This window comes from Beta vulgaris, chromosome 2, assembly GCF_026745355.1.
Source record: "Beta vulgaris subsp. vulgaris cultivar EL10 chromosome 2, EL10.2, whole genome shotgun sequence".
In the NCBI taxonomy this organism is placed as follows: domain Eukaryota; kingdom Viridiplantae; phylum Streptophyta; class Magnoliopsida; order Caryophyllales; family Amaranthaceae; genus Beta; species Beta vulgaris.
The window spans coordinates 44,343,852-44,366,009 of NC_079203.1; the positions used below are offsets into that span (position 1 = coordinate 44,343,852).

A 22,158-nucleotide genomic window follows, 5' to 3' on the forward strand; every position below is an offset into this window, starting at 1 on the left:
AAGCAAGTTCTTCAAAAAGGCCTCCTCCGCAAGTAATTTAAAAGGTAACATGTAAATCAAATAAAGATATTCTAGTCTTTTGCTCACGACAAAGTCATTGACACCCTTTTCTTTCTTTAGAACTACTGAACAGGAACGAGAAGTATACTAAAGAAACATTAACTCATAATAATAAGAAAGGATGAAGTCATTACCAGATCTTTGTGCTGATCAATATAATTCTTCACCCGAGATGAACATTCAGAAATGGACTTGACTTGTTCTGCAATTGAATCAAAATAGTTCCATCCTGAAGTATCATTTAATTCTGTTCCAAAAGTAGACATTACTTTTGGAGTCGACTTCTCACAGAATAATTCACATGAGACAACACAATCTTCCATCCCAGCCGTAACCATGAGTATTTGGAGTTTGCGCTTCTGACAATTCAGGCACACCTCCACATTCAGTGGGTCTACCTTTTCACAAGCTTTAATCAGAACATCTAATGCTGATAGTTCACCAGTCGTAACACCCTCATCTTGATCAGCTACAAGTGCTGCTTCCACATTAACACCTTTTGTGGGCAGTAAGAGTGGGGCGAGCAAGTCTATGCATTCTGAATACATTTCTTTCTTGAGCATTTCAGCAACATCATTCTTCAGCAGAAACTGAACTTCTAGTAGATTTATCTCATGACGAATTTTATTAGTGGTCAATTTTTTATTAACCTTGCAATGAGGCAATTGGATAGAACCAGGTATATCATTCAAATTCCTATAGTTTTCCAAAAGGGATAAAGAAACTGAAAATTCCTCATGAGCCCTCGTTCTGTTGCCCTCCCAGATTGAAACAAGACCACTTAACCAATAAAATCGGACCCAAAAAGAACTCTTCTCTGTCAAAATATATGCATCCAATGATGATTTTAGCCGTTCGGAACAGCTAGCAGAACTTTTAGAGCCAACTTCAGTAATCTCACCAACCTTAGAACAGCCTTTACCCCAATCGATAGCCAAATCCATAGGTGATTCCGAGGCAACGGATTCAATGATTTTTGAGAGATGGAAGGACGCCTCGTGCATTAACTCAGTCATACTTGATGCATCGTGCGAACATGATCCTAGATCATGATATAACTCAGCAAGAAAGAGACTGCATTCAGGTGTTCTCTCACATCCCCAAAGCCTTGTCAATTTTTCCAACTCTAGAAACTTCATAAATGCATCACGATGTACTAGGCCTTTTTTTGCAACCTCTTCCAAAAGCAGATGTCCCAATTGATAAGCACCATAACTTTTAGATGTTTGCATAACAAAATTTTGTACATCTTGCCATTCATTGTCCAAAGAATGACTTGAAGAATAACTAAAATCTTTGATCTCTTGTCTACTTACGATAAAAGGCTGTAGAGAATGAATCACGACTTTCTCCATGTCTTTATTCCCAGAAAATTCAGCATCTTCCTTACCTGTTTTCTGACTCCTAAGGCTTACTAAACGAGTGCTTCGTCTTTCATGTATCTGTTCTTCAGAATCATGCACTTCTTTTCTACTAATGTTACTTTCATCTCTTGTATAGCATTCGCTGTTTGAGATGTTTTCAGCAGAACTGATAGTAGACATTTCAGCATCTTCAAGTTTTGAAGGCAAGCATATTGCTACTCTCATATTTCCCGGCCAATTAGGTTTCTCAACTACTGTTTCAATGTTACATCTATCATGAGACAGCAGGATTCCCAAGACTATGTCCGCAAGAGCAGTCCATGAGAGTTCTCTCAACTGCAATTCAATGGTCTGATTCAACCTTTTTGGCACACTGTCCACGTCCACATCACTGTTAGATGATTTTCTCTTGTCAATAAATTTAAGTCTGGCATGCTCTGGTTCCAGTTTATCAATACCTCTTGGGGCAAACGGTACAGGCTCCGACTCTTCAATAGTTTTCTTGACGTGAAAAGCACGAGCATGAGATGGCCAGTGCCGCAAAATTAATTCTGCAACAGTAAAGCTTGCAACTTCATCTCCAATAGCAATAAGCACCTCTAAAAGTTTCTCCATACAGTTCCCTGCATATCATCAAACAGAAAAACTAACACTTCATAGTCGACCAAGAGAAAAATTAGAGCTACCTGAATACTCCTCTGACTAGTTCATAAAATACTTCCAAGTCAATAGTAGACAAGCAAATTTCTATAAACAGAGAACATCAGCAGTTAGAGAGACTGATTAGTGCTTACAATTGTTAGGACTGCAAACAAGCCCTTGCTCAAATGCCCATCGAGATATACTCAATAAACCCATGGAACAAGCCAGTGTACCCAGCTGATTCCAGACAACAGAATCCTTCGTATCAATCTCCACGGCTTGCAGATAACAGTGTAATGCACTTTCATAGTGTGCAGGACCTTGTTGCAAGAAAACAGTGGCAAGGTTCTTCAGTGCCAAAAACCTGTCAAAAATGAAATATAAAGCGAAGCAACATGCACCAAAACTCATGAAACTTCAAAACAACTACAAGACAATAACTATGATTGGCAGCAAAATAGATGAAAGCACTTTAGTGCTGTTGAAAGCTATACTTTGAAGCCATAAGTTTCAGGTAAGTGATCAGATTGGAGGATAATAAACTGCATATATACATATCATCACCTAAATCCATCATGAGTTGATCAATACATGGGACTATGCATGATACCAATATTTTAAGTTAGAAATTTCAAACCGTCAATACATTGAGAAAAATATGATGATGACCACTAAATGCATAAAGATGATTAGATGAACCTGAATATTTTTCTTTTTCTTTTGGCAGATGAATATTTTTCGTTGCCGAAAGAATAAAATTCAGCATCAAAATAAAACCAGCAACATCCCACAACTAACTACATCAGCCAAAAAAAAAACCCACGAACTTCAACCGCACCTTCTAAGTAGGGTGTGACTACAGAACCCTGTTGAAGCAACTATGAAACTAAACCCACCAGGCCACCATTACAGTAACTGTAACAAAATATTAGTTCAAAAGAGAATCTCTCATCTGCTCAGTACCTCTACTTGCAATACTAAATATTCTTTCAAAATGTAACTTCCCAAGACTATTAGATTGGCAGATCTTGGTTTGTTTCTCTGGATCCACATGCTGTAAATAGCTTCATTTAATATAACTCCTGGTGGACCTGAAGATTGTTTTCCATGTACATGCTTAATTATTTATGGAGTTCAATCTTTTGATGCGTGACTAGACTGCTTAGGCATAAGGCCAGGTATATCTGGATTCTGGAAATCTCTAGACCCTCCAATGCAATAACCCACAGCAATCACCAGACAGTCAGCCATGTATGCTATGAAATAACTAGCATTACTAAGTATGTTACCTGTAGGCTCTAACTCTCTAAGACATGCCTTGAAATACTAAGTTCTTGTTCACTTCAACTTTAGAAAAATAAGATTCAGTAAAAATCAGTCTTACTACGTAAAAATCATGTTAAATCAGCAAAATCAGTTATTATAGATCACTTTTGATCAGTAAAACTCAGTAAATTGTTTAAAGAGAAAAACACTAGAGATTCAGCAACAATAAATTTTAATCAGTCAACATCAGCTTTAATCTGTAAAAGTCGCTTTCATTTACTAAAAATCATTTAATCGGTAAAAATAATTTCATTTCAGTAAATGTCAGGTGAACAGTGAACTTAAGAGGCGTAAGACCATTTTGATTGACAGATTTCTAACCAAAATAGGAGAATGCAAAGAAATGGTTCCCTTCGGCTATCTTTTGATTCTCTTGTATTTGCATTCCCATACGCCTTCATGGATAATCAGACTACCCCAAATATGATGAACATTGATTGCCATCCCCAACTTAAAGTTTCAAATCCCCTTTCTGGAGAAGTTAAAAAAAAATAAGGAAAATTCATATTAGAAGAGAGTCCTTTACTTTTCACCATTGCAATTCAGACCTGATATCCTTGCTACCATAAAAACTATCATTGACCATGCATAGAGAAGGCTGGAGCTGACAACATGTCAAGATTTCACTTGTGAGAATAAAACTCAGGCCAACATGCCAACAATGGTCTAATCGCCAAAGTTGTGAAAGTTGCTGCATAATCCCAAAAATCAAGTCCAATTTCCCTTCTTCAATATCATTAACCTTAAACCTCAACTCTTTCACCACACCAAGCCCAAACATACCTCTTGGTCCACCAGCATGAAAGACTGGATGAGGTTCCATAGGCTACATGTGCGCAGACACGAGTATCCATCTTTTATAAACATTAGGAAAGGGGGAGGGGACTAGTGGACTACACAATGAATCAACCGCATATCTGATCATGCAGGGTGGTTTTCACATAGTACCTGTTAACCACCTTGTATACGGGCCACAGCCCACGTGGTGATATCTATGATGGATATTGGGAGGTGGGTGGTGGGTGGTGGGTGGTGGGTGGTGGATGAAAGAGGTTCAGACAGACAAAAGGAGAGTTTCATAAACACATAGGAGGACAGGAAAGAAACCAGATAATGGATTAATAAAATTTTCAACATTATTTCAGCCTTCTATTTCCAGCGTATACTAGTTGATTTCCAGTATGCTACAGACCCAAAAGTTGTGAAAACAAATGAGGGAAGAAATATTCAATATTTTACACCACATCGTAGGCCATTGCATATTTTAAAACAATAGGCCAGTACTTACCAGAATCCACTTTCTGAGGAAAATGACAGTCTGACAGATATATATTACTCTCTGTGTTCCCTAATTCGTGCAACAGTTGATATTTCAAGGTCAAATTTTATAAACTTCGACTACAAATTATTACCATCCTATAGGGGAAAAATAGTCATCTCAAACTTTGTTAAATTCATCTCAATGTGTAGTTCTCGAATATTAAATTTTATTAACTTTACTAGTACATAATTGAAGATATTATCCGATTCCAAGATCTCGGATCAAACCGGTATATCTTGTCAAAATACTGCATCGAAGACCATGATATGACAAGGTGTTGTATGAATTATGGAATGGAGATAGTATAATTTTCTGCTGCTATCTCAAAATTATCAGAATCCACTAATCCAATACTTGTACTTCTAGCACCAGAGTAGGCTGGATGAGTTGAAGTCTTACTATTTATTCTTCCTCGTTCTCCCAATTCCCTCACCTCTTCCCAGTGAGCTCTAAGCAAAATCACTATGTACTAAAACAAGCACTTGCTACAGCTTTCAGAAAAGCTACACGACCTTAATATATTTTAAAAAACTCAGATACAGTCTAGATATATTTTGTCGGTCCTCAAATGAATTTCATATCAAGCTTGGGCACGCTTTTCAATAATTTCGAGCAGGGCAATAACAAAAGTTGAAAACAGGTGCTTTGTTGGAACATTTAAATAGAAAACTGAATCTCCCATGGGTTTGTGGAGGTGATTTTCACTTGATGCTCACGTCAAACGAAAAGCAAGGTGGGAATGGCTTTAATATCAACGAAGCTGAAATTTTGAGAAAAGCTACTAATACATGTAATTTTATTGACTTGGGGTATCTTGGGCATCATTATACCTAGGCTTTTTGGTAAATCATGAAAAATTAAGAATATCCAATGATAGAGAGAGAGAGTTAAGGGAGGGCCCTACATCACAGGAGATAGAAGAGAGAGTGTTAGTGGAAGTTTATTTGTCGACTACCTAAAAAGGAAATGCAAGAAGTTTATTTGAGGACGGAGAATGTACATGCTAAAAAAAGTAAACTAAAATATAATAAAATAGGTCCATAGGTATACGAAAATGTATGACAATTATTCAGCAGATAACAAGGTATAATCATGAAGAAAGCCATACAAACCCAGAGGAAAAGAGGGGGAGACAATTTTGAACTGGAATCACCAAAGCATTAAGCATAACAAAAATAGGGTTAAGTTTGCACATTCTCAAACAGAGAGACCTCAAATGTAATTATGTATGAAACTAAGAGATTGCGAGAGCTCACTTGAGTTGTAAGAGATGGCCATCACTAGCTGTACTCTCCACCTAAAAATAACATCAAAACTATGGCTCATCTCCCAAGCTTATAAGAAGATATAATTTAGATCAAGACAACATAAAAGCAGGCAATCACCTGAGTAGTAGATACCAGAGGGTCTTTCACAACAGCTTCCAGAAGTTCACGTGCCTTTTTATATTCTTTAGACTGCAACTTCAAGAGTCCATCATGATAAGTTTGTGTAAGGTGGAACTCCTAAATGTAAAGAGAATTATATGAGAGAATATCAAAGTAAAAAGTAATATCTCATTCCCCATTGTCAGAAAACAAGAATACGAACACCTTAAGGATGGGGAGACTAGAAACAAATATAAGTACTTCCTCCATTCACAAAGCAGTTCAACAACTTCATTTTGGTAATCAAACTTCACAACTTTTACCATAAAACAAAACATTGTCATAAGGGATCTTGTTAGATTTGTTTCAACGTGTAATTTTTAAATATCAACTTTTCTTCTATATTTTTTATTAAATGCAATAAGAGATATTAAAGGTCAAAGATGTGCATTCGAGACCTTGGAAAAGTAAGTGTTATATTTATTTGTGAATTGGGGAAGCATAAGCCAACAGGAAAAACAACCGTGCTTACAATAACAAATCCCATATTATAAACTGACAAGGACCACAAGTCAATGAAGACTACATCTTCCTGCAAAACAATTCTTAAAGATACATAAATATCCAAAATCCAATTTACATCTATATGCAATACGCCGATGTGATAAATGAGACACAACTCCCTTCTATCAATTAAGAAATATTCACATAAGTGAAGCATTAACCAACGCCCAGCTTCAACCATCATCCCCAAATCACAGTCATACCAGCTTCTCTTTCCTTGGTCACATTGTCAACAACACATTTTAAAAATCCAAATTAGGGTTTCATTAGGGAAATCAATTCCAAAGCAACTTACCACATAACCTAAACCGTCACGGCCAAAATAAGGAGTCACTCAGAACCAGTATTAACAAGACAAATGCACCTCTACCCAATCAACCAAAATGCCAAATTAAAGTACATTGAATCGTTCACAGTATTCACAATAAGTTACAAATACCAGGCACAAATATGTGTAATATTCCTCCCATATATGTCTAACATGATCAAATTAAAATGCAAAAAAATAACAATAATTCGCATTAAAATTGAAAATGAATACAAAAGTCCAGGATAATACGAGAAAAAGTAACGAAATCGGAATAACAGAACATAAAAAAACTTAGTACCTGAGCTTCTTTGGTAGGAGCTAAAGGCTCCCATGGGCTTTTCGAATCTGTATCATTAATGGCGGAAATTGCAAACTGATAATAAAAAGGGGGAAAACCCAAAATTTAATCAGTTGTAAATTTGGTGTCTTGCAAAATTTCTGATTCAGGCGTTAATTGATAAACAGAAAGAAGAAATTGTAAAATTGATATGACAAATAGTAATATGGAACTGAAATTACCATATTTTATCCGTTTTGTTGTCGAAATTCTAGGGTTTATAGGTATCGAGTAGCCATTGTCGGAAGTTTGGTAGGTGCTAGATTTGCTCGCAATTTTTTTTGCAGTGGAGAGAATTTTAGGCGGGGAGTTTGGGTGCACAAAGAGTTGAGAAGTTGGAAGTTGATGCTTCGGAAACCGAGGTCTTCGTCCAAAATAAAAATAAAAATAAAAATAAATTACGGATTTTTCACCTGCAACAAGTTCGTTAATTCATCAATTATTTCAAATTTTACCATATACTCTTAGGCTATGTTCAGTTCACCTGAAATTTTCTGATCTGAACTTATCTGATCTGATCTGAACTTATTTTTTCTGATCTGATCTGATCTGAACTTATTTTTTCTGATCTGATCTGATCTGATCTGATCTGATCTGATCTGATCTGATCTGATCTGATCTGATCTGAACTTATTCTTTCAACAAGATCTTATCTTTTATAAAATATATTATACTATTATATTATTACTTTGTAAATCATTATTATGCAATACATTATAAGATATTCTTTATAGTGTTACTATTATTATCATTTTATTTCTATTACAACTTTTATACAACTTTTATTATTAATAAATATTATTATTATCATTATTATAAGAACAACAATAATAATTATAATCATAATTATTATTATTACTAAAAATAATTATATAACTCAAGTCATTATTTTATAAGAGCACTTATACAATGTTTCACACTTTCCCTTAAAAAAAAGTTTCACACTTGAGAAGTCGGCAAACTGAACTCTTTTTTTTCCATATAAAATAGAACAAGATATACAAACAACTATGACTTGAGCAAAAAATAAATAAATATCGTGCAACTTCAAATAGCTAGAGAGATTTGAAATTCGGTAGGAAGAGGTATACCGAATCTAAATTTATAATTTGTATCTCACACTTAGCTTATTTTGAAATGTAATCCGAACATAGTAGTTTCGTTATCATGAATTTGAGATATCATATTTTATATATTTCTTATTTTTGCGTCAATCTTATGTTCTTAACACGTGGCTTTTAATTTTCTATTATTTAATAACAACAAAATAACTTAATATAATAATAACAATGACATTTATAATGGTAACAATAAGATTAATAATAATTACCAATATTAATAATTAATAAGTACAACAACAACAATAATAATAATTCTTTTGAACAAATGTACTAGTAAATAATAATACCCCCTTTGTATTTTTTTATCTTTGTCACTTAGAATCTTGACACTATTCACAATAGAGATAATCTTTTAGATTTTTCTCAATATATAAGAAAAAATATAGTCATGTGGGGTCTTGTTTGATTCGTCTCAATGAGTACTTTATTAATATTCAATTATTATAATTTTTATTAATATGTAGTGAAAGATATTTAATAATAATAAGTTTTTAAATATAAGCATGATATGATCTGAACTGATCTGATCTGATCTGATCTGATCTGATCTGATCTGGTCTGATCTGATCTGATCTGATCTGATCTGATCTGAACTTATTTTTTCTGATCTGATCTGATCTGAACTTATTTTTTCTGATCTGATCTGATCTGATCTGATTAGATCTGAAATAAGCAAAAATAAGGTGAACTGAACATAGCCTTAATGTCAAAAAAATATATATAAAATTTCCTTAATGACTAATAATAATTAACTCCGTTAGTCGTTAGAGATAATTTTATTAATTATCCTTTAAATCCTACAACTAACCACTAACTAATTAATCTAATTGATCCTAATTTTTTAATAAAATATATATTTATTTTCTCCTCGCATCTCTTTGTGGCCCCGTTAGTGTGCGTTGCCTTGCGTCAGCAACAGTTGTCGATGCTCATACTGGTGTTGTCGTTGTCACGCTACTTCCTCTCGAATTACCTCTTTCTCTTTCCTCGTGCTTGTGTGTTGTTATCGGTGCTATGACGCCTTGGACGCGATGCATGAGTTGCCTTTGCCGCAATTTGATGTTGTTGATGTTGGAGACTACGGTTTCTGCTGCCCTATTGTTCTCTCTCCTCTACTCATGTCGTTGTTGCTTCTTCTTAATGTTCGGTGTTGCTGTCCTTTTTCTCTCTCCCCTCTACACGGTTGATGTTATTGTTTTTCTAATACTTCCGACGTGTTGCCGTCGTCGGTGATGGTGGTTGCTGGGATGGTTTTGGTTGGTGGAGGAGTTTGATTGGTTGACATAAACAAGAAAGATAATTATGGGGGGAAGGGTTAATCATGGTTAATTAGTTAACATAAGGTTTAATTAGGGACTAATAACTAACGGAATTCTAACTCCATTAGTCAAAAGGGAATTTTGTACATATTTGCATTACTCAGGGATATATGGTGAATTTTCAAAATATTGAGCGTATTTGGTGAATAAACGATTTTGTAAGAATTACGGTATTTTGTGTTTTTCTCTCCATATACACTCCTAGTCTTGTGGTCCGTGTTATACTATCATCTTTGTTTTTCTAATTTATACATTTTGACTTTTATGTTTGCCAAAGTAAACTATTAATAACTTTATCTACAAACAAATAGAAACTATAAAAAGTTGTTAACTTGAAGATACATGTGTGAGCCGAATCTCACAAAATTTGTCATTATATAATAAATCACAAATGATCGTCAAAGTGAATTATGTGAATATTGCCAAATAGGCCCTCTAAATTGGATCCTTTGTAGCTATTGAAAATACTTGCACTTACATCATGAAGGTGACAATCTGACATAATTAATGTTATACATGAAAAATATCAATGCATGTGGAATGATGGGAGCTATTCTTTTATGACATTTACTCGGCTTTTACAAATATCAATGCATGTAGAATGATGGGAGCTATTTGTTTAAAAAAAAAAAAAAAGTCATCATACTTACAAAAAAAAATCATAAATTTATTATATTCAAAATATTTGATTTTGTGTTTTAAGATATGAAAATGTCGTTTTGTATAATGTGATGTAATCGTGAATTTAGTATTTGTTTTCCAGTTAATGAATTCAATAATTGTGGGATTTATGTTATATTGTCTTTATATAATTTTTTGCCCACAAAGACCAATATTAGATTGTATATCAGTTGGCTAGTGTCGTTGTATCTTAAACGAGAGATTATGATTTCAAATCTTTCCACACATATTTTTATTATTTACTTTGTGTCATTTGTTTGGGAGGGAGGAGTCATGTGACAGGCCCGCATGTCAATATATTGCCTTGGGTTATAATACTAGCACTATATGCATGCGATGCATGCGACAATATATTAATATAAATAGTAAATCTAAAAGAGTTTAATTACTAACTTAAGAGTGTAATATTTATGGCGAATAAGCATTATGGTTTTTCATTTGCATTGCTCTATAAAGAATAATATTTTCCATTATCTTGTATTTGGTGGATAATTCAACAACTTTCCTTTTAAACAATGAAAAATTGATTCTAATAATCCAACATTTGGGTCGTTCGCTCAAAATAATCCTACCTTTTGATTATTATTTAATAATCTAATTTTTAATCCCAGTCCATTCATAATGCACCGTGATCTGTTCAAACAAGTTCATGACTAGAAAAATGGGTTAATTGCACACGTATCTTGCTTTGATTCGTTGTGATTTAATTAAACATTTTTTTACTACCCTTCCCTCCCCTTGCCCACCCACTGTCACCAACCCACCCCATCCCCCACCCAGTCTCACTGTCACCCCTCCCTTTCCTTGCCCACCCACTGCCACCCCCTCCTTCCCGTTTCCCTTCCCCACCCCTTCCCTCCCTTGCCCACCTACACCCACTGCCACGGCCACCCCCTCCCTCTTTTTCCTTGCTCACCCCTACCTCCTATTCCTAGCCACCAAAACCCGCTCCATTCCCCTGCACCCGCAACCCTACCCATTCACACGAATCTCTTTCTCTCTACTCGCCATCCCTGACCCACAACTCACCCCATCCCCTCCATCCCCGACTCCAGCCCCAACTCCCCCAACCTGAAAAACTCCCCCAACCTCGACTAACCATCACCAACCCGTGAAAAAAACATGTGTCTCGTCTCAGAGATTGCGAGTGGAAGACGATGAAAAGGGTGAATGCGAGTGGAGGCGGACGAAGGGGGTGAAGAGGAAGACAATGAGGATGTCAGTGACGAAGGCAGAGGAATGAGGAAGGATGGAGGGTGAGGGTGGGGGTGGGGTTGGGGGTGGGATAGGGGTTGTTCGCAAATGGCTGGGGGTAGGGCATGATTTGTTTGCAAAAGGGTGGGGCTAGGGCAAAGTTTGTTCGCAGGAGCAGGGAGTGGGGGTGGGGCAGGGGATCGTGAGCAGGGGTCGGGTTGGGGTGGTTCTTCATGACTAGTGACTGATGACTGGTGAGGCAGGGGAGGGATGGAAAAACAAAAGGAGGGAGATTAAAGGAGAAAATGGAAAAAAAAATCCATTCCAACAGGTTATCGGTCTCACGGTGCATTATGAACGGATTGGGATAAAAGGTCGGATTATTAGATAATAATCAAAAGGTTGGATTATTTTGAGCGAACGGCCCAAAGGTCGGATTATTTTGAGCAAACGACCCAAATATTGGATTATTAGAATAATCGATTTTTCCTTTAAACAATGATCTAGATTATGTTTTCTATTTATTTCTCTCTCTATATATATATATATATATATATATATATATATATATATATATTATAGGCGTATTTTATGTGTACTAGTAGTTCAATTTAATTTCACTAGGTAATTGAGGTTTTTACGTATACTATGGTGAGTAGTGCTTCAATAAAAAAAAAACTTATAAATTGATATTATCTACCTGGTGATGTATATTTATCTCTTTAATTCTTTATTATCCCAGCTGATTGTGAGCCGCAAAAATTAAAAAAAAGAATATTCTTTAAGTTTCTTATTTCTTTTAAAATGCTTTGTTAATGCATGTTATTTGAAATTGTTATTGAAACTGAGAGTTTAGATAGTAAGAATTTTTGTAAATCTTTGCTTTTATAATTGTTTGAAAATTGATTGAGTCATCAGTTTATATATTCAATTGTGGTTTCCTCTTTTTACACATTTTACAGATTTTTTTTTTTTGGTAATGTAGAACTTTCCTTATTACCCATATTTGTGAATGAGGAAAGAATTACGAAAAAAAATTCTTTATTATTTTTTGTGAGATTAATTAACTGATTAAGGCTATACAAGTTTCATAGGGGGACACCATAGCTCCCTCAAAATTATCTAGGCTGCTATCGCACAAGACTCCCCACCTCGAGGCTCCTTACATGCCAAACACCTCTAAACCCCCCCCCCCCTAATCCCAAGCAAATGCTAGAAATAATTGAACCTTTTAAAAATTACTGAAGAAGCTAAGATGATAAGACCCATCGCTTGAGCGACCCCAATTCCTATGTACTCTATGCTATATAACAATAGGAGAACATTAATGATGCTGAATTTTTTGCTATAGGATATACTTTGTAATTATTTTTATATGGGTGCTTTGCAATGATTTAATTTAGAAAGATATCATATTATTAAAAAAATGTTCTTTCATGCTTTTTTTCATAATTTACTTGGTTCATTCCCAAAGTGAAATATAACAGTTAATTCTAAACGTAGGGAGTATATTACATTGTCAATATAATCAATTAATTATACATGAATTTTGTCATTTTCAAATGGTTTTGTCACTTGTAAAACTCATAAGTGTGAAAAAAAAAAAATTTTAAGTTATACTATTCCACAATCCACCTTTAAAGTTTTATGTTTTTTTTAAGCTAAGATGAAATCCCTCACACACATTTAATTTCAACATAAGATTAGACATATTTCCATAAAAATTAGAATGTTAAGAGTTGCAGCAAACAATTTTGAAGACCCCGTAAAAAAAAACAGTTTTGAAATTATCTAAGCTGTTGTCGCACAAGACTCCCCATCTCGAGACTCCTTACATGCCAAACACCTCTAACCCCTCCCCTCCCCCCTAAATCCCAAGCAAATGCTAGAAATAATTAAACCTTTTCAAAATCACTGAAGAAGCTAAGATGATAAGACCCATCGCTTGAGCCGACCCCAACTCCTATATACTATATGCTATATAGCAATAGGAGAACATTAATGATGCGGAATTTTTTGCTATAGGATATATATACTTTGTAATTATTTTTTATATGGGTGCTTTGTAATGCTTTAATTTAGAAAGATATCATATTTTGAAAAAAATGTTTTATATTTTATGATATCCCTATTTTAACTTATATACTCTCTCCGTATTTTTTAATTAGTATGCTTTTTTTTATTTGTTTTTATTTAATTGTTATATATATATTTTTTTATATATGATAACTTACCACATCAACTTTTTATACTTTTCTACCTCATGTACCCCACCGGCCACCACCCATTTTATCAACCCACCCAAAACCTCCCCACCTACCTTATTTTTTCTTTCCCCTACAATATTTAATGGTTCTTTAATGGAGTATTTCCTTTTTTTTTGGTGAACCATACCCGATTTTCGAAATCCATTTTTGGATCCCGACTAATCCGGATTCAAGCCGGGTCAGTTCCCAATTGGGGATGCTATCCAACACACTCTGCTGCGTTCCCAGGGCTCGAACCTAGACTTCTAGTTAAGCTAGAACAACTCCCTTACCAGTTGATCTAAGCATGTGTTGGTGGAGTATTTCCTAATAAACAAATATTTTTTGGTTGTACTTCTGTCATGCTTTTTTTCCCCATAATTTACTTAGTTCTTTCCCAAAATAAAATGTAACAGTTAATTGTAAACGTAGGGACTATATTGTCATTGTCAATATAACCAATAAATTATACACGAATTTTGTCACTTAGGGAGTAGAACTCATAAGTGCGGAAGAATATATATAATTTTAAATTATACTATTCCACAATCCACCTTTAAAGTTTTATATTTTTTTAAGCTAAGATGAATTTCCTCACACAAGTTTAATTTTAACATAAGATTAGACAAATTTTTCCATAAAAATTAGAATGTTAAGAGTTGCAGCAAACAGTTTTGAAGACCCGTAAAAAAAAAAAAAAACACAGTTTTGAAGACAAAAAATTTCCGTTGCCGGGACTTGAACCCGGGTCTCTCGGGTGAGAGCCGAGTATCCTGACCAACTAGACTACAACGGATTTGTTAGTATAGGCAGCATAATTGTAGGTTCTTTATCGACCGCTTTTCTACTACTATTATATCCTAGAAAAAATTGCTTTTGTTTTGCAAATCAGGATCCTTTTTCAGCAATTTATCCAGGGCATGTTTTGCATATATTAACAAGTATCTAAAGTGTTGCAAGATTAGAAATTTCTCATTGTTTAGATACCTTTTGCTTAAAAAAAGAATTGTTTTTTAAATTCACCCTAAAGTTGTGTTCTTTTGAGCTGAACTAAACTAAATCGTGAGCGAAAAATAGTTGAATTAAAGTGAACAAACTGAACCGAAACGAAACTTATGGTGCAGGTGATAAATTTCAGTTCATCACAAACCAATTTTGAATTCAGCAATTACGTGATTTGGTCTAGATGCATGTATTATTGATGATTATAAGAATAATCTGCTCAATCACAAGCCTTGTCTTTAATTAAAGCCTTGGTGGTTGATTGTTCAAAGGGTCATCTCCGTTTGCTGTGTGTAATGTGAAGATATAATAGCTCCCTTATTTATTTTGCGTATCATGAAATGTCCACGAATCTTTTGTACTCTTTTTAATAACCATTTTTCAGGTTAGAAATTATCTCATGACCTCTACATTATTAGATTGAGATGAATAGAAAGATACAAGGGGTTGAGGGTTGGTTCTTTTGGCCGTTTTGGGTAGTTTTCAGAGGGGGAGTGATTGTTGAAAGAATTGTTGCTCCATTATTCTGAGTTTTCCTTGCATATCCACCATCTCTCTAACTATAATCGAAGTGCATGGACGTGGCCTATATATAGGATTATGTGGTAAATTAAATTATACGAATTGAAATTTTTTAATAAATAAGAGTGATTAATTTTTGAAGAATAAAACGAGAGTATGTAAAACACTAGTTAGAAATTAACTTTTTGAAATTGCATCCAAAATTACACTATGATAATTGGAAATCGCTTTTTTTTTTTTTTTTTTTTTCACTTTCTCACCTTCTATGTCCATCTCTCAATGTACATATTTAAATTTAGGAAAAATTGACAATAGAGATCTGAACTTTGAGTGATAATTTTTAAAAAATCTAAACTATTGATTAACCTGAATCGATCCCAATTTTAGGAGGTCTTAACTTTTAACGGGCCTTAGTGACTTAAAACTGACTTAATAGGTCACCACTTGTAAAAATTGGATCACATCAGAAGGGTTAATTGAGGAAGGAATGTAAGAACTAAGTAAAATTTAAAAAAAATCTTAAGTTTTAAGTCGTCGAAGCCCGCTAAAAGTTAAGACCTCCTAAAATTGAGACTTACACAAATTAATCAATAGTTCAGATCTTTTAAAAATTATCACCCAAAATTCAGACCTCCATAGTCAATTTTTCCTTAAATTTAAATATCTTTTATTATATATTAATAAATCGTATACAATTGAATATTAATAACATACTAATTGATAAAACACATATCAATTAAATATTAATAACATACTAATTGAAACATATCAAACAAAACCCCGTGTGATTATATTTTTTCTTATAAATTCAAAAAAATTCTCTTTAAATTTGAATAGTGTCAAAAATTCAAATAAAAAAAATAAAAAAAAATAATCTATAATTAAAATTAATTCTTTTTATTTATTTTAAATTAATAACTAATAAAATTAAACAATTTAATTTCATTAGTTATTCATTCAAAATAAATAGCAAGAATTAATCCTTCATACAATTGCTCACCCTACCCATGAACTTCTCGACTATCATTGAGTTTTGAACCCACTATTCATAGATTCGAATCCTTCCATCCAAAGCATATGCATTTACTAATATGTGTCGTGCTTATATTTATGGCTTGCGGTCATTTGCTTGTTTTATTTCTCTTATACATTTGATTTGCTGCTTACTGATTTTAGCTAACATAGGGTACAATCTTTTCTAAGAAATTGAAGGATTTTTTTCCCCTTAGCTAAGAGCCTAAGGCATTTAGAAATCAACCCAAAATCATAAAGAGAGAACATATATTGTCAATGCAAAAAAGCACTTATCATTTCTTACTTATATAATGTAAATTAATAGATATTTCACACGAAGTTCAATTTGCCTTAAGATAACTTAGCTCTTTCTTTAATAAAAACCAAAACAAAAAAAAAAAAGAGTACAACAATTAAATCATACACTTGCAACAAAATTAAATTACAGAAACCCAAAAAAAGGAAAATATATAACCCTGCAAAAATACTAAGAACTTTGTAGTTGATGATGAGTCTGATAACCAGTATGAGCATGTTGATCATAACTCTCTTGACCCTTATGTTGAACATAGTCCAAATTATCCTTAGCCTTCTCTTTAATTTCCCTAGCCACATTAGTAATCCTCATCCGAGCTCGGTCCAACTGATCAGCACCCATGGGGTGTTTACCCGTGGTATACTGATATATCCACGATAACGCCGAGACAGCCGCCACCCCACACCCACCTGAGAACACGAAACCGCTAGCAATTACAAATACAACCATAGTAGCCGGAACGAGTATAGGACTAAATAATACTAACACCGGCGTAGCCAACACCAGGGCTAAGACGGTGCCCGTTAACGTAAGGCCGGAGAGGATTAAGAGGACGGTGCCAATGGTGGAGGCGGTTAGGAACTTCACGGTTTGGCGGGAGGTTGGAGTAGATTGATAGAGTTTTTGGGTTAATGGTTGTTGTTGTTGTTGTTGGTGGTGGTGTTGATATTGTTGGTGTTGCCTTTGTTCATAAGACATATTGGCTTTCAATTGTTTTGGTTTGTTTGTGTGTAATATTTTTCTTCTTTGGTGTAATTTTGTGTGTGTTGGTATTGTTGTGAGTAAAAGAGTGGACAAAGGAGTAAATAAAGGGAAGAGAGGGATTTGAGGAAGGGTGTACGTGGAAGATAGAGTTAAATGAGAGAAGGGGTGAGTTTTGTAATGGGGTGGCAAGTGTTCATTTGCATGCATGAAGTAGGATGGTTATTTGACACGTTACTTGATTTCCTTTGAGGCTACATTCTACGTAAAACTACAAGTCTACAAGGGAAAAACAGATCTTGTTATTATGTTAATTTTTTTTCATAAACGACTTCGCACTCATAGGTGCATAGAAGGCTCGATGTTACACGTATATCGTACATATAAGATTAGTGTTTTTGCTATTGTTTGTTGTTACTTGTTACATAAAGTATGCAAATATCTCCTAATAAATAAAAGTATCCAAAAATCACTTTTTTTGTTTTCAATCGGTAACGAAGAGAAGCGAGAAATATAGGTTACCTTTCTAGTCAGTGTGAAATCTATTTTTTTTCAATTAAAATTTTGACATGAAAAAATTGGTTTGTTGGGTCGTCTCTGGGTGAGTGGCCTTGTGTGAGGGCATCCCATAGAAAATTTATCTTACCACGAATTTCAGAAAAGGGCCCCAAAAAAAATTGGCTTTACTATCAGTTTATTAAGTAATAAATTGAAAAGTTGCAAAGCTTTTGAACTTTAACGTTTGCAATTAAAACAAGATTGAAGCTATACATCAAGAAGTGCTCCCTTTGCTTTTTATCATTCTCATTTTCCTCATTGCATCTCCTAATGCACTTTTTTGAACTTAAATATCTTTCATTATACATTGATAAAAATTAGAACGGTTTAATATTAATGAAATATTAATTGAGACAAATCAAACAAGACCCCACATGACTATATCTATAAATTGAAAAAATTTGAGAAGATTCCCTCTAAATATGAAAAATGTCAAGATTCCAAATGAGAAAGATAAAGAAAACGCTGATCTCTATTATTGTTGGTGATCATGTTGATGCTCATGATCACCATTCTATTAATAACCATGCTGACATGTCAAACAGCTAGCTTAGCTAAGTTTGTTACAGAAAGTTTGTTACAAGAATGTTAGTTACAAGTTAGTTAGAAAGTGGTTATTACACCCTTTTTGTAAATAGTTGAGACACTATAAAGAGTGTCATTGAGTTCTCAGCAGCTCATTCATTCACTACTGAAATAAAATCTTCTCTCCCTCCTTCTCTCTATAATTCTCTCTGAATGAATCATCAAAAGTTCATTATGGTATCAGAGCAAGTTACGGTTCTGCTCAAATAATTCTGGTTTTCTTGTTACAATTACAGAAATCAGAAAATTCAAAGAAAAATGATCAAACATTTCCGCATTTCTTGATCATCATTCAAAAGATTGTAAGTGATTCTTCTCTCTAAATCTGAAGAATTTATTTCAATTCTTGAAATCGTCAAATTCTTGAAAGAGTTTGATCAGAATAAAATTCTTTTCTGAACTCTACAATTGATAGAGTTTCAGTTGTAAATCTGTGAAAATTTGTTTTTCACAAGAATTCTTAATCAAATCTGTAGAAAGTTGGATTTGATTTTCTTTCATCCTATTTCATCAGTTTCTTCAAATCAAATTGAAGCAATATGCCTGAAAATACTGAAATTCCTGTTACACAAGACCCTTCTAGTCCATACTTTATCAATTCCTCTAAAAATACTTCTCTGCCTATTGTATCTGAGAAGTTTAATGGTGATGCTTTTGGTGAATGGCAAAGAAGTATGATTATTGCACTTGCCACTAAGAATAAACTAGGTTTTGTGGATGGTACCATTAATCCACCACCTTCCACTGATCCTAAGTTTGCTGCCTGGAAAAGATGTGATGCTATCATCATATCTTACATATTGAGATCCCTTGATACATCTATAGCTAGAAGTGTTTTATTTCTGACTACTTCTAGAGAAATTTGGCTAGATCTAGAAGAAAGGTATGCACAAACCTCTGGTCCTCAATTGTCAAGGGGGAGCTATGGTGTCCCCCAATCAAATGTCTTTTTTATCCTTAGCTAAATATATATATTTAATTGGATATTCAGATTTTGTACAATTATATCCTTTCCTAAGTTAAAGATGGGTCAAAAATTCAAATAATAAACTAAATAAGCACTAACAAAGTAACTTGACATAATGAGAAAAAATGGTTACTCAATAAAAAACAATTACAAATTTAATTTAACTACAAAACTTTACATCTAAATGTTTATCTCAATTTCTAAAAACTTTATAGATTACAGTATTTAGTTTGTATAACAATAATTATAAATCACACTTCTATAATTATATTTTGATGAAATTTATTGAGAATAGACCCAAACAATCGACACACGCATCGCGTGCGTAGAAGACTAGTTTCATATGTTAGATGAAGCTGTTATAGAGCATAGAAAAGATCACCTAAAAAAGAGGGGAAAAGGTGCAATTTGATAAAAAAAAAAAAAGGTTTTTGATGTCATGAAAATCATTTTTTGACACACATATATTGTCGCCTTTTTTTTATACCCATCTGACTAACTGACCCTTATTTATAAGTGATTCATTAAAGGTGATCATGGGCTGGACGAGTTTGGGCTTTGGCAAAGTGGCCCGTTTTAGGCCAAAGCCTCGGGCCGAAATTCCCACTAATTTGGGACAGGTCATGCGTGCTTTTCAAACCATTTTCGATCCGCGCAAAAAAGTAGCCTAAATTTTCATATTTAAGTCGCACGTGTCCTATTTTTTTTGCGCAAAAAATATGACCGTACCCGGCTGGATCGCGGCAAAAAATCGTGCCCAAACCCGCCCATTTTAAAGTCAAACCCATGATGATCCCTTCTGCCATAAGTAAATCCAAAACGAAAACATGACATACTGCCACATGTACTCCCCCCGTCTCCCATACAGTCAGATGACATAAGTATATTAAAAGGCGTGCGAAAACAAGTATATTAAAAGGCGTGCGAAAACAAGAAACTGTGCTACGTGGCGCTCTCCATAGAGAGTTTTAGTTCATGTAATCCGTGCAGTACAATAAAAAAAATTAAGAAATTGCATAGTATAGGGTTTGATCCCAATACCTCAAGTACATATACTAAAGTTTTAACCACTAGGCTAAGTTGTATTTAGTGTTATTATAATAAAGTATTATATTAATAAATGAAAATTTTTTCTTACCCGGGACATAGCCCGCACCTAATAACTAGTTAAACAATAAAAATGTGTATAAAATGACATATCAAACAATAAAAATATGTGTTATATGTCTCGAAACCATAACCTCTCATTTGAGATATAAGTGCACTAACCAACTATTCTATAATTTGATGTTAGTCTTTATGAAAAAAAAAATTTAAGACAATATATTTTCTATTTTTAAGACATTTAAATACAAATGTATATATTAATACTCATTGAGTTAATGTTAATAATAGCATGTCCTACTCTTAACACTACTAGGAGTGTGCACCGGTTCAAGACCGGACCACAGCCGGCTGGATCGAAATCTGGAATTTTATTGGGCCAGGGTCGGAATTTTTTTTTTCCATAATTTTATTTTATTTTATTTAAATATATTTATAAATTATATATATTTAAAATTAATAATTTAAATAAAAATAATCCTAAAAGAGTAAATAATAGGTTTTTAAGTTTCTAACTTTTTACCTTTTAATTTTTTGTAAACATATAAACTTTTTTTTACTAAAATAAAAGAAATTTCGGTCCGATGGACCGGAATCCTGATATTCAATGGAGCGGTCCAAATTCTAGCCCAAACCAGTTTGTGCATACCCTTAACTACTACACCATTCATTGCATCGGTTGTATTCTTACACATAAACCTACGTTAAAAAAGATTGTATTCAAATGCGTATAACTTTTTTTTCCCCCACTTTTCTTAGGTGTTTGATTTAAGAATTCATATTTATATTATAAATTATTAAGGATATTGTCCGAGCTAACAACTAGTTGTCCAACCTTTATTAGTTCCAACGTTCAAATAAGCAGCAATCATATATAATATTAAAGCAAGAAAAAATTGTCCTACGTGGCAAGACCTCAACCTTCCTCTATTCTCCTTCACCGTCAACTTTTCGACCTAATGCTTACTTATGCCACGTGGCATTGCTAAAAATAATTTTAACAATAATCAATTAATTCCTCCGATTGTGTAACAATGAAGGAAATAATATCAACTACAATAACTAAAGGAATCAATCAACCAATTATCAATTAAGGAAACAAATCAAATATTATCTTTTTTTTTTAAACGAAAATCATATATTATCTTAGCGGTCATTCTTATTATTTTCACAAAAACCAGTTATGGAATTATTTTCAAGCTAAATACCAATTTAGAGGAGAGAGAAAATATACAATGAAAAAGATGAATTGATATAACAACTTTAAGTTTTTCACTAATACAAGATACTCAAAAAGTCAAAATATGAAATTTCAAATATAAAACAAATATTAGCTAAGTACAAGCCAATGGGTGCGTTGGTATAACAACTTTAAGTTTTTCATCACACCTATCAAACTTATATAATATATATAATTAATTTAAAAATTACCTAATTTCAAGCCAATGGGTACATTGGTCTAATAAGTTTTTTTTTTAATATTATTCACTTTTGGTAATGAATACCAACCATTATCATGAGATGCTAGCCCCTTCA

The 22,158-nt window shown here is 33.7% G+C and overlaps 2 protein-coding genes and 1 non-coding gene across 4 annotated transcripts in view; all 3 read right to left on the minus strand.

Annotated features, from left to right (window-relative positions):
* Window positions 1–7,672, minus strand: part of LOC104885994 (calcineurin-binding protein 1) — a 19,701-nt gene extending 12,029 nt beyond the window's left edge. For both annotated transcript variants that reach the window (XM_057392670.1, XM_010670568.4), the window contains exons 1-6: window positions 7,474–7,672; window positions 7,253–7,327; window positions 6,099–6,218; window positions 5,970–6,010; window positions 2,219–2,430; window positions 195–2,047 (exon numbers count right to left, since the gene is read on the minus strand). In XM_057392670.1, the coding sequence (XP_057248653.1) occupies window positions 195–2,047; window positions 2,219–2,430; window positions 5,970–6,010; window positions 6,099–6,218; window positions 7,253–7,327; window positions 7,474–7,476 (2,304 nt within the window). In that variant the 5' untranslated portion in view covers window positions 7,477–7,672. The remainder of the gene's footprint in view (window positions 1–194; window positions 2,048–2,218; window positions 2,431–5,969; window positions 6,011–6,098; window positions 6,219–7,252; window positions 7,328–7,473) is intronic.
* Window positions 7,673–14,575: 6,903 nt separating this feature from the next.
* TRNAE-CUC (transfer RNA glutamic acid (anticodon CUC)) lies at window positions 14,576–14,648 on the minus strand. Its single transcript has one exon. It is a non-coding gene; the product is annotated as a tRNA-Glu (tRNA).
* A 2,012-nt stretch (window positions 14,649–16,660) lies between these two features.
* Window positions 16,661–17,519, minus strand: LOC104885955 (oleosin L). Its single transcript, XM_057393105.1, has one exon. The coding sequence runs from the start codon at window positions 17,403–17,405 to the stop codon at window positions 16,878–16,880; it is 528 nt and encodes a 175-aa protein (XP_057249088.1). The 5' UTR covers window positions 17,406–17,519; the 3' UTR covers window positions 16,661–16,877.
* Between the last annotated feature and the right edge of the window lie 4,639 nt (window positions 17,520–22,158).